Here is a 13519-nt window from a genome sequence, read left to right as displayed (position 1 = left end):
AGCCTGTGCCCCGCAACGGGAGAGGCCACAACAGTGAGAGGCCCGCGTACCGCAAAAAAAAAAAAAAAAAAAAAGACAAAAATCTTTCTCACATTGTTTCTTGAACAAGATAAATAGATTCAATAGTCTGTTTTTTAAAAATCTATCTGTGCCCTACATGTGTTATATGTGTGTATGAATATGTGTTTAGAAACAATTTTAATGGGAGTAAAAGACATTGACAGTTCTCTCTAGGATATAGAATTGGGAGACATTAAAATTTTTTGCTTACTAGCTTTTCTACTCATTTATTTTTAAAGTGAACTGATTACCTCTATAACTTCTAAAAACAGCTTGAGATGTCACATACAAGTCACCCTTTTAATGTGTATAGCTCAGTGATTTTTTTTTTTAGTATATTCACAATGTTGTGCAACCATCACTACAATTATTTTAGTACATTCTCACCACCCCAGAAAGAAACCCCAGACCCATTAGTAGTCACTCCCCATTCCCTCCCCAAGCTCCTTAGCTCTGGGTTATCAGTAAATCTACATTCTGTCTCTGTAGATTTACCTATTCTGGACACTATATAAATGGAATCATAGTATGTGGTCTTTCATAACTGACTTCTTTCACTTAGGAGCAATAACATACTCAAGGTTCATCCATGTTGTAACATGTATTAGAACTTGATTCCTTTTCATCGCCAAATAATATTACCTTTATAACTTTTTAGTTGCTAAAATTGCCTAACTAAAATTCCTAATTAGGAAAAGCTTGGGCTTTTAGAGCATCTTAAGGTAGACTATGAGTATGATTTCTGGTCTTATTTCTTGATAAAGGATCTTATCAGAGTATGGCTTATTGATGTTTATGCTATTCATTTACTTCCAATAGTTTACAGAAGGGTGGCTGGCTCCTTGAGCTATCTGCCTACTAAGAGCAATTGTGATTCATGAAATGTCAGGAGGTTTTGTAAAGCAGTCCACTCTGGGCCAGGTAAGTATTTCAGTCCCACGTGTGGGATCTTGTTTTGAAAAGAATCCTCAAGCCAGCCCTAAATGTACAGTTGCTACAGTGGGCCCTCAGAAGTCAGTGAGGAAACAAATGTTTGTCAGCATCTATTATGCTAGGATATTCAGGTGTAGTATTAAAAAGGAGAGATTAATGCTTCATTTTATATTTATTTATTTATTTATTTGCGGTACGCAGGCCTCTCACTGTTGTGGCCTCTCCCGTTGCGGAGCACAGGCTCCGGACGCGCAGGCTCAGCGGCCATGGCTCACGGGCCCAGCCGCTCCGCGGCATGTGGGATCTTCCCAGACCAGGGCACGAACCCGTGTCCCCTGCATCGGCAGGCGGACTCTCAACCACTGCACCACCAGGGAAGCCCTAATGCTTCATTATTAAGTGTGGTATTTGTAGTTTATTTTTTAACTGATTTTCCAAAAATAAATTTAAATATTCAATTATTTTCTTTATGAATATTAATTTTCTCTGACAATACACTTTTAAATACACTTTTATCATTTTGTTGGTTATTCTACAAAGGTCTCTAAAATGGTTTGATAAGAAAGATGCAGATAGGTTTTGTTATTTTTTATTATTATTATTTTAAATATTTATTTGTTTGGCTGTGCCGGGTCTTGTTTGCAGCATGCAGGCTCTTTTAGTTGCGGCATGTGGTATCTAGTTCCCTAACCAGGGATCGAATCCGTGTCCCCTGTAGTGGAAGTGTGGAGTCTCAACCACTGGACCACCAGGGAAGTCCTGGGGTTTTGTTATTCTTGTTGCTGTATAAGACTTCTGCCCTGAGAGGACTTGAAGCTAACCCATCACTTACCTGCAGTCAAGCTGTTCATTAAGGCATTTAAAATCTATCTCACTTTTTGTATGAGCACAGAGCATCTGAATGGGGCCAATGGGATGGGTACAGTTGTTGTCTTGCTCCCCGCACAGGCACCAGAGCAATGGAGCTGTCATTGCCCGCTGTGGACAGCCGGAGGTCAGCTGGTGGGGCTGGCGAAATGCTGATGATGAGCACCTGGTGCAGTCAGTAGCCAAAGCTTGTGCCTCCGACTCCCGATCCAGTGGCAGCAAGCTGTCAACTAGGAACAGTCCCCGAGACTTCCCCAGTGCAGGAGACCTTTCTGATGTGGAGTTTGGTAAGGTGCTCCCTGGGCCTTTGGCAGCAGTTTTTATAGCATCTGAGAACCTTTTCTTGAAATGGCCTTCTTCTTATAAGACACAGAATTTGTTTCATAGAAGAGAGAGAGTGAAGCGTCAGTTGATAAGATTGTTTGAGGAGTCATGGATCTTGGCCAAAACCAGAAGACCCTCTGTTTCAGACTTGGTTTAAGTGGACTAGAGTGTTTGTTGTCTTTCTTGCCATCGTGACAAGATGGAATATATATGTGATAGGGGACCTGCAGTGTCTCCAGACCATGGGGGAAAACACCAGGATTATGTTATAGTCATTCTAGGGCTTACAGATGTAGAAATGCGGTATAGGAGATTGTAGGCAAAACAGAAAACAAACTAGAGAGAGAAGTCCTATTATATTAATGTAGTTTTGGTTAGGTGGATTTCACTTAATCGAGTTTTTTGGGTACTGTAATAAGTGCCTGTGGTTTTTATTTTGCAACAGTTCTGGGAGAGACAGGTTCATTTAGTTTTTCCTTCCTGCTCCTGATGTCCCTAGATTCTTCTCTGTCAAATGCTTCAGGAGCAGAGAGTTTAGCTGTCCAACCACAGAAGCTTTTGATCTTGGATGCACGCTCCTATGCAGCAGCTGTGGCGAACCGAGCCAAAGGAGGAGGCTGTGAATGCCCAGGTGAGGTGCACAGTCCTTTCGTCCCTGACCCTCTGTCCCTGTGAGTCCACCCCATGCCCAGCTGGGTCTTAGTTCTCAATTTGAAGTGAGTGGAAAGCCATGTTCCTCAACCTGTCTTGAGACAGCCAGAGCTCCTTCTTGGATTCTTAATATTGTATGCTCTTTTTAAGGGAGAAATGGAGGAGGAGGTGCAGTGAAACCAAAGAATCTTCCTTCCCTGTGCCAACTTTTAGGTGATAAGGGAAGTAAATCCTCTCCCATAATAAGGCCTGTTAACGTTTGGAAGCTTCTTCTTTAGCAGCTCAATTTCTCAGCCTTATAAAAGCCTTTTTTTGTGTTTGACAGTGGGTATGCTCATTATCAGCCTCACAGAAAACTCCTCACATGACTTGTACTTAGAAAACATGGGGTAGAAATTGAAGCAGCAAATACAAAACTCTAGCAAAGTGCCTCAGTCTTGACCTATAACACCCCTACTGTTTGAACGCTGGCTTTCTCCAGGGAAGGACCTGTTAGGTGCCAGTTGTGTGCTGTTGGAGCAAGTAGAGGCACTGAGCTCCTTATTCAGATGTGAGCTAAGCTGGAATCTAAAAGCAGTTGTACAAAGGTGAAATTTGAATGCAGAAATGCATGGTTCTGCTAGGTTCTTTTCAAAGAGATTCCAGAGATGCAAGTTAGGAGAGGCCCAAGAAGTAAACCTGGGGTAAGATGGAAGTATACACATCTTTTTTTAAAAAAAATAACAGCTTCTATTTTATATCAGTATCTTCTTCACAAATCTAACCTTCCTTTTTGAAAAGACAGCTAAAAATCAAGCACTGTTTTCCTCTCATAATAAAGGACTGGGCTAATAGGCATCAAAACATTGGCATTTCATTAGTCAGCAGCTACAGTGGGTTTGTTTTATAGCCAGTTTGCTCCTTTTAAATTTGGCCATTTGGACTTTAAATTCAACTTATTTGTGTTCTCTTTGTTGTTATTCTCTCCAGAGTATTACCCGAACTGTGAAGTTGTTTTTATGGGGATGGCAAATATTCATTCAATTCGGAGGAGTTTTCAGTCTCTGCGATTGCTGTGCACACAGATGCCAGATCCGGGAAAGTAAGACCTTGGTTTTGGCTTTAAGTTTGCACTGATTTTTTTTTTTTTTTTAATGAGTTTGAAGGTGTCTTTCTATTTTTTGGTATATTTCAGTTTAACTTTCAGAGTCCATGGTTATTCTCATTCCTGTGTTAGGAGCATGCAGCACAAAGGAGGAGCTGGAAGAAAAATCTAGCACTTTGAAAGGTTTAAAATGTGCAGCATAGAACAGATCTCGGCCCTCAGAATGGAAGCACTGCCTTTGTATTTTTCCTGGGCCCTCTTCCTTTTCTTCCACATGTTTTTGACTCAGAGTAACTTAATTCTTTGTTTTCTGACATCCTGTAGTGACACTTAACTTGCTATGAACTGGAATGTTTTACCGTGAAGAGTAAAAATTTATTCATTATGTTCTGAAAAGGGTTAAACATTCTTTAAACTTGCCAGTAGGTCAGTTCCTTTTACATTTGCTTCTGATTTCTAAACTACCATCTTACTTACTAAGAACATTACTGTGATTTTTATTGCTTATTAAAAATGAATGGCTGGCATTTGCTGTGAGGAAGGTGAAATAACACTCCTCCCCCCAAGGGAACTGTTTGAATACAAGATAAATTAGGAGGAATGCTCTGTAAAACAAATATGGACAGATAAATATTTAAAAGCCCCTGTTTTACTGTTTCAGGAAGCCAGAAATGGTGCCAGAGAAGACAGAATTTTCTCTGTTCTGGTGTTTGTGCTAGGTCCCATAGCTGTTTCCCTGAGTTCTGTTCAGTAGATCTCATGATTGCATCAATTTTGCAGCATTGTTTGATTTATTAAATCAAATGGCTGCCTGAACCACTTGTACTAACTCCTTGTAGCAAATGATTAAATTCATCACAGTTGCAATCAGCCCAGAGGGTGAAGCAGTTGTCCTTGGGGAAAAGCCTGACCGAAGAAATGAGATCGCTGCCCTGCTTTGGGGATTAGCAGCTTGTATCTGCTATACATATTCAGAACCTAGCTAGTAGTACTCTTCCCTAAAGTTGGGGGAGGGCATAGAAAGAGCCTGGCTGAGGATTCAGGAGATCTGCCACTAATTGACTGTGTGACTTAGGCCAGTGGCTTAATTCCTGTGGTTATCAGTTATTCCTGTCTATAAAATAAAAGGGATAGAGTCAGTACTACCTGATCTCTAATATCTTCCATAAGTTGAAATTCTTTCTTAAAAAGCTGTTTTTTAAACTCTGAGTCAAGAAGATGTAATTAGCCCTTGCTTGGTCCAAATGAATGTCAGGGAGGAGGAGGGAGGTTGTAAAGGAAGAAGGAAATGCTTTGTCTGTATTTGGCAGTAAATCATAAGGCAGTACTGAAGCTTCCCTTGTGGATAAAAAGAAGCTATGGCAGAGGCGGGACCAGCTTATAAGCGAGCCTCCTGACACTTGTTTGCGGCCGTAGAGGGCTACAGCATGCTTAGGTTGCTACCTCAGCTTTTGAGAATAGGACAAGGGAGCCTGGAGTTTCAGCGCACCTCCTCCGTTGGCAGATTTTGGAGTGCAGCTTCTGTGTTAGGCATGGACGGACGACACCAAGTGGTATGTAAGAATGATTCAGTCAGGTTTAAGAGAACCAGGTTCTCAATTACTGTTTCTCCAGGGGCCAGGAGATAAGTTAGTATTTGTTCTCCTAAGCCTCATCTTTTATTTTTTTTCAAGACTGTGTGAGGAATGAGAATAAATAATCAATCCACCAGCAAAAAATGTTTCTCAGATATTTAGTAGGACATAGAAGGTCTTGAGATAGAATTTTTATCCACGATTTAGAAAGTAGGAACCTTCAGTGTGTGCTAGGCACTGCACAAGGAGCGTATAGCTGTGCCTGAGACACAGTGTCTGCCCACTGAGGAGTCAGTCTGGTTGGTAGAACAAGCAAATCCATGTGAAGCCAGTGCTTATGCAGTACATTCTGGTGTGTGTTTGCCTGGAAGGACCTTCTCTTTGGACTATTTCAAAAATTCATACTCATTCCCCAAGGTTTAATAAGCCTTTATAGGCTAGTCTTGGCAAAAGCCTTCTCATAGTCCCCTGACAGAAGTATTTATTCTCTCCTCAAACTCAGAGTTTGAAACACTAGACTGTGGTCTTAACTACAAATCTGATCACATTTTGGAGAAATTGGAGCTTTTTTGGGGCGTTGGGGAGTAGAATTCATGACAGGGCACAAGAAATAAAATGTCAACACAGTTAAAAAACCATTTGTGATCAGCTTGTGATTATTCCCAAGGGGCCATTCTTGGGATCTGATACTTCCTGAAGGCCTTTCAAAAGGTTCTTTTAGATCCCTGCTGAATCCAGTCTGTACTAAGCCCAGTAACTGTGTAGCCACAGGCGTACTGATTTGTGTGAGTCTAAATCATTAGTTTGGGCCCATCCAGTGTTAATCCATAGACATTCAAGACTTGATCAGTGGTAGGTGTTGGGGTGTGGGTAGTAAGCGATGTTGTCTGCACTGTTGTTGGATGTGGCATCTAGCTTGTATCTTATTACAGACATACTTATATTTGAGTTTTCTTTACCTTTTTTTTTTTGAGAACTTGCTGGGCAGAGTTGCTGATCATTAAATATAAATATTTTCTCTTTTCCATCTCAGAGTGGTTGTGTTTTTTGTTTTTTGGTTTTTTTTGGAGAAGATTCCAGGAAGAGCTACTTTTCTTATACTGGGTAGATATACCTATGTGGACTAAAAAATATTAAATATTAATTCTCTCTGGGAAATAAGCTATATGATTTTTGGAACAAAAGGTGGTCCTGTTAATTACTGTCCTATTTCTAAGGCTCTCCTCTATTGCATGGTAGGGCTTGGGTCTCATCCTTGTACATGCTTTGTAAACACAGAGATTTTGTTTGTTTTGCCAGTGTTTTGTTTGGAAGGAAAAGTCTTTGGGAATTGCTTTTTAATATGACTGGTATTTGGCATGACCCAGTATATCATAAAAATCAGCATTTCCTATCCCCTTCTGTTTTATTTTTGTAGTTGGCTCTCAGCTCTTGAAAGTACAAAATGGCTCCATCACCTGTCTGTGCTTCTGAAGTCAGCACTTCTGGTAGTGCATGCTGTGGATCGTGATCAACGACCAGTGCTAGCACACTGCTCGGATGGCTGGGACCGCACCCCGCAGATTGTGGCATTGGCTAAGCTCTTGCTGGACCCTTATTACCGAACCATAGAGGTAGGATTTGACACTTCAGGATGAGTGGGGGAAACCTTGGAGGGTTTTATGATCAGTTTTGATCGAGGTGGCTAGGTCCAGTGAAAGTGAAATTTCTTTAGTTTTGAATCATTGCTCCTTTATCTTGAGCTAAATTGTTGTGGTACGTACCACAGTGCTTGTGCCTCTTAAAAGGGGGTAGATTGTGGATAACAAGGTATTGAGAATACAGACATGTTTTCCTTTGCAGAGTATCTACTTGGATACCCCAGGAAAGTGGGGCTTCTATAGAAGGATCTTGACATGCTTATTATGGTAATGGGTCTGTATATCACCACAATGTTCTGTGGAGAAAGAACCCTATTGTGAAATAATCACCTATTGGGTTAAAGATATAAGAAAAACCATAAAGGTACCCTAAAATATATGCAAATCTGGGATGGGGAAAGATTTTACAAACATGACTTTGTAGGGATACCATGAAAGACAGAAATTAAAAAATAAAAAAGAAATTAAGGGGGGAAAAAGTATGACTTTTTTATAGTGAATGAAGGGCTAAAAATATAAATAGTCTCAACAAAGACTTAGATAAATGCTTAGTTACCACCCTTTTGATGATTATGGAATGGAGTTGAGAGAATCAGGACACTGCCCTAAGCCTGTGTCCCATCCTTTGGCCGTGGGGCTGGGTTAGGGGCTCCTGGTGGGCTTAGTGGGAGGGTGTTAAAAGGGATCACTGTTGGTGACATTAGGCTCAGGACAGTTATAGTTTGGATAGACAAGCACAAATGGGTCTCTCTTGGGTGCTTCCCCGCAGGGTTTCCAGGTCCTCGTGGAGATGGAGTGGCTGGATTTTGGCCACAAGTTTGCTGACCGGTGTGGTCATGGGGAGAACTCGGATGATCTGAACGAGCGTTGCCCAGTGTTTTTACAGTGGCTTGACTGTGTTCATCAGCTTCAGAGGCAATTTCCGTGCTCTTTTGAGTTCAATGAAGCATTCCTTGTGAGTTTGGGCTTGTGATTCTTCATTTTGGGGACCTTCTAAATTCATAGGTGTATCAATGCAAATGTTAGTGGGTCAGTTTTCACATGAAACTGCATCCTTTCTAGAATTTGAGGGGCCATTCTTCCATTTTTAATTAAAAACAATAGTAATAAACAGGTGTTTATTTAGTGAATCCATGTGTACTAAGTTTACATAAACTTTGAGTTCTTCTAAACATAACTTTTAAAATGGATGATAGGGCTTCCCTGGTGGCGCAGTGGTTGAGAGTCCACCTGCCGATGCAGGGGACACGGGTTCGTGCCCCGGTGTGGGAGTATCCCACAAGCCGCGGAGTGGCTGGGCCCGTGATCCGTGGCCGCTGAGCCTGCGCGTCTGGAGCCTGTGCTCCGCAACGGGAGAGGCCACAACAGTGAGAGGCCCGCGTACCGCAAAAAATAAAAATAAAAAAAATAAAATGGATGATAAAAGCACTAAACAGTAGTTAGAAATAGAAACAATAGATTTTCATCCATCTACCAACCCCCCTGTGTCTGTTCCACACTCTCTGCTCCCTGTCCTTTGAAGGAGGATGCACTATCCTTGCCCTCTTCCAGCCCCTCCTCCACTTGTGCACCAGCTTCCACACCCCTCCTTTGCTCAGCTTCATGGCTTCAGCATTTCTCCTCCCTGCCCTCTGCATCAGCCTATTTTACTTTTCACCAGATCATTGCCATCAGCATACAAGCATGGTATAGTGCCTCCTATTTCATCAAAACCGTTTCTGGGTCCTGCATCCCCCTCTAGCTGTTATCGCATTTTTCATATCTCATCTCTTCACAGCAGAGCTCCTCAAGTCTTGACATTTACTCTCTCAAACGCTTCTCCTCCCATTCTCTTTTAAACCTGGCCCAGTCAGGTGTTCACTCCACCACTTTACCAGAGCTGCTCTTGTTAAGGTCACCAGTGACCTTCACATTTCTAATCCAGTGATCAGTTTTCAATCACCCTTCTTTTTTTAAATTGCGGTATAAGTGATAGATAACATTTTATTAGTTTCAGGTGTACAACAGTGATTTGATATTTGTATATATTGCTAAAAGATTACCACAGAATTCTACTTAACATCTGTTACCAAACATAGTTATGAAGTTTTTTTCTTGTGATGAGAACTTTTAAGATGTCCTCTCCTGGCAACTTTCAAATATACAGTACAGTATTACTAACTTACAGTCACCCTGCTGTACATCACATCCCATGACTTATTTTATAACTGGAAGTTTGTACCTTTTGACTGCCTTCATCTTCTTTGATCCATCATTAAAATTTAGCACAATTTAATCACTCCTTTCTTGAAACACTTTCTTCAGTTGACTTCCAGCACAGTCTTAGTTCTCCGCTTCACCAGCTGGTCCTTTCTGTCTCCTTTGCTGGTTCCTCCTTCCCTCCCCACTTGTGAATGCTGGGAGTGCCCCAGGGCTCAGCCTCCTTCTCTAGGGATTTCATCCAGTTTGTTGGCTTTAATTGCTCTCTGTGATTCCCACATGTATGCGTCTTCAGCTCATATCTCTCTCTCCACTTAACTCCAGGCTCTCATCCACTTGTGACTACTCAGTATCTCCACTTGGATGTCTTAATGGTATTTCAAACTTAACATGTTCAGAACTTAGTTCTTGATTTCCATATGTCTCCACCCCAAAACTGATCTTCCAGAAGTCTTCCATCTCACCAAATGGCAACTCAAACCTTCGATTCATTTAGGGCAAAAACTTTTATGTCATCCTCAACTCTTTCTTTCCTATTCCATATTCAGTCTGTCAGCAGTTTCTGCAGCTCTGCTTTAAAAATATATCTAAAACCTGATAACTTATTGCTACCTGTGCTGTTCCCAACACTAGTCTAAGCCACCACATCTCCTGCCCCAATTCCCAAGTCAGTCTAGCAGCCTGAGGGATCCTTCTAAAACATGATACAGACCGTATCATTCCTCTGTCAAGAAACCTCCAATGACTGCTTTTCACACAGAATAAAAGTCACAGTCCTTAAAATGGCCTGCAAGGCCCTCCTGCAAGTCCTCCAAGGCTCATTTCCTTCCATCCTCCGCCTCATGCAATGTCTGTCAGTTCCTCAGAAGTTGCAATCCTGTGCTCACCTCAAGGCCATTGTGCTGGTGGTTGCCTCTGCCTGGAGCAGCCTCCTCTCCCACCCCCGGCTGGTATGATCTGCTCTCTCATTTCCATCTGGTCTCTAGAGGCCAGTGAGCCTTCTCACGCTGCCCTGCATGTGCTCTGGGCCTCTTACCCTGCCTTATTGTTGTCCGTAGCACTGCTCACCCCTCCCCCCACAGCCAGAGCAAGCTCTACCAGGGCAGGAGAGCCGTCTTCTCACTGTTGCCTGTCCAGCACCCACAGAAACATTTGGGGTATGTGAGATGCTCAATAGCAACTTGCTGAATGAAAAGCTGTTTAGAAGTTCAGACTTGGGTTGCACACTGACCTGCTCCTATGCCCAGTTTATATGGGTAGCTGTTAACTTGGGAACTTGGAGACTGTTTACAAGGGAGGCCAAGAGAATGGGGGTGCCAACACCCTGTCTTTGCTGTTTTGACTCAGGAGTGATGGTGGCTGGGGTTATGAGGAGTCTGCGATTGGGTGGCTTACTTGGGTCCCCATCCTTACCAAGCGTGAACTGAAGTGCACATCAGGGGTGTCGGGGAAGGTGGCTTAGCTGGGCTGACCTTCCCCCAGAAAATGTGTACCCATTGCTTGATTTTGCCTCATATTGGACTCCCATAGGTGAAACTGGTGCAGCATACCTATTCCTGCCTGTTTGGAACATTCCTGTGCAACAATGCCAAGGAGAGAGGGGAAAAACATACTCAGGAACGGACATGTTCTGTGTGGTCGCTGCTTCGGGCGGGCAACAAGGCTTTCAAAAACCTACTGTATTCCTCTCAGTCAGAAGCCGTATGTATTCTTTAGTCTTTTCTCCCTCATCAGCAGAATGAATTTGGGGATGGGGACATACGGGATCTTTTTTGAGAAGTGACTGTTTTCTCGAAGGCATCTCAGTTGTCTCTGGATGGAGTAGTTCCATTTTTTCCCAACCACTCTGTCCTGAGAAAGGCCTGTTTTCTGGTTATTCTGCCCTGCTTCTGACTGCTCTTTGTTCTGTTTAGGGTGGTTTGATTTAACAAACATCTCTACTTTGCCACTCTAGACATGAATCTTTTCTGGCACCTCCGCCAGAGCTTAACTTATTTCTAGCATGTTCTGTCTAAGAAGTGGAGGAGGCACGTAAGTTGTTCCCTGGATGCCCCTGATAGCTCAGAAGGAGCTGCAGGTCCCCAGCACCCTTCCAGTGTCAACAGGCAGTGAGACCCGTTGCAGCATCTGTCTCAGCAGAAAACTGTGTGTGACACTAGCAGTGTGTGTGATCCTCTGCTCACATGCAGAACTTGCAGGCCCTTTAAGACTTTGTTCCTCAAAGGAACACTTTCTGTTAAGCAGAGAAAAGGAGGTGCTTGTATCTGTGCATTGGTACACAGTAATGTTCCTTTTGTCAGAATGCATCTTAAATTCTAAAGTCACAAGGAAGCTAATCAGAGGTTATATTGATTTGCTGGACTGTTAATTAATAAACCTCTTACTGTAGTTAGGTAGTCCAAGGAAAGATTGAAGCTAGCTGCTTCTCTCTTTCCTGTGCCTGCTGGGGAAGTAACAGTACAGAAGAAAATTCCCTCCTTTTCACTTGATTAATTTAGATGATCCTATAAAACAGGTTTGACAATGTGTTCTGAAGCCAAGCTTTTGTACTAGGGAACTATCACCATCTAGCAGAATGACTCATTTTCTTGTGCAGTAAAAGCAACAAATTAGGTTGAGAAAAGCCAGTCATTCAATAAAGGTGACCTAAGAAACAACTAATGAGAAATGGATTTAAAGAATTTTTTTTAGATTTTCATTCCCACAGAGGCTGTCAGGTGAAAAATGTCCCATCTACACACCACCCCCCGTGATAGAGCTGCATCCACTCATGCTAATGCCCCTTGGAGATTGTGCAGGACTGCTGGGCGTTCCTGCTTGGTGCTTGCTTCTTCACCCTCATTTCTAGACATTTCTAACAGACTTGTTGGAAGTTGTTTAAACCTGTGTCCACCGCTCTCTTTTCAGGTGCTGTACCCTGTGTGCCACGTGCGTAACCTGATGCTATGGAGTGCAGTGTACCTGCCCTGCCCATCCCCGTCCACCCCTGTGGACGACAGCTGTGCACCATACCCAGCCCCTGGCACCAGCCCTGATGATCCACCTCTGAGTCGGTGAGCCTGGGGCTGGTGCCAAGACTGCAGGTCCTCTGTGGGTGTACTCCTGTGTTGGGATGCATCCAGGGATGGTTGGAGATCATGACATTGTCTGGTTCCACACATCTTTCTTAGATCTCTGAAGTTTTCTTAGGGAAGGTATAAGGGTTTTGGGCTATGAGGCTGTAAGAGCCTCGTTTCCTGAAGAGTACTGGGCCCTGTTGCTACATCACTCTCTTGCATGCACCAAGTAGTTTCTCAGTGATGGAGCACATCCTCTGTGTTCCTTGTGACCCTCTGGGTTCCTTGTGACCCTCTGGCTTGAGTTTCAGCCACTGCTCTGTGCTCCTGCCTCCCTGCTGTGACTTGCTGTCCTGGGCTTGAAAGGCAGATGCCATCAGATGTTAGACAGTCTGGCTTTGAGACCTATGAATTAGCTTTATTGAATTCAGACTGATGAAGAATAATTTAAAATATTGTAATATCAGAAGATCAGCAGTGCTACTTTCCTCTGCCACTAATTGAGAAACACAGCAGTATCATGAAGAATATCTTTTTAAAATAGCATTTGCTATTAGCTTATTTGTATGTGTGGGGCATGGGGTAGGGATGGTGCCAGAGGAATAGAAGTACTCATTCTGGAGCTCTGCCTTCCTGCAGTCTGAGTCTTACTCCAGATGCGCCATGGCTCCTTGAGTAGCCGTTTATGAAATGACTGCCTGTTAAAACCTGTTGTCTCTTGCGTCCCTGTGAACAACCTCATATTCTCATTTCCCCCAAACTCCTTCCTTTAGGCTACCAAAGACTAGATCATTTGACAATCTGACCACAGCCTGCGAGAACACAGTGCCTCTAGCCAGCCGGCGCAGCAGTGACCCAAGCCTGAATGAGAAGTGGCAGGAGCACCGTCGCTCGCTGGAACTGAGCACTCTGGCTGGTCCTGGAGAGGAGCTTCTGGATCCTGACAGCCTGGGGAAGCCAGCCAAAGTGCTGGGTGGTGCCGAGCTGTCTGTTGCAGCTGGAGTAGCTGAGGGGCAGATGGAGAATATCCTGCAAGAGGCCACCAAAGAGGAGAGTGGGGTAGAGGAGCCTGCCCACAGGGGGATGCAGGAGGTCAAAGAGGAGGCTCTTTTAGAAGAGGGGAGCAGGGGG

At 43.3% G+C, this 13519-nt stretch overlaps 1 protein-coding gene across 1 annotated transcript in view; it reads left to right on the top strand.

Moving 5' to 3' along the window:
• Positions 1–13516, top strand: part of LOC102976604 (myotubularin-related protein 3) — a gene marked incomplete at its 3' end in the record, with an annotated part of 19862 nt that extends 6346 nt beyond the window's left edge. Inside the window, exons 3-10 of the mRNA XM_028487381.1 lie at positions 1942–2147; positions 2684–2815; positions 3805–3916; positions 6911–7106; positions 7903–8088; positions 10863–11033; positions 12240–12385; positions 13162–13516. Coding sequence (XP_028343182.1) covers positions 1942–2147; positions 2684–2815; positions 3805–3916; positions 6911–7106; positions 7903–8088; positions 10863–11033; positions 12240–12385; positions 13162–13516 — 1504 coding nt within the window. The remainder of the gene's footprint in view (positions 1–1941; positions 2148–2683; positions 2816–3804; positions 3917–6910; positions 7107–7902; positions 8089–10862; positions 11034–12239; positions 12386–13161) is intronic.
• Between the last annotated feature and the right edge of the window lie 3 nt (positions 13517–13519).

The sequence above is a fragment of the Physeter macrocephalus genome, unplaced genomic scaffold (assembly GCF_002837175.3).
Source record: "Physeter macrocephalus isolate SW-GA unplaced genomic scaffold, ASM283717v5 random_1786, whole genome shotgun sequence".
Classification (NCBI taxonomy): domain Eukaryota; kingdom Metazoa; phylum Chordata; class Mammalia; order Artiodactyla; family Physeteridae; genus Physeter; species Physeter macrocephalus.
Note: the sequence above shows the minus strand (reverse complement) of the source record. Positions and strands in the feature narration are given on the sequence as shown.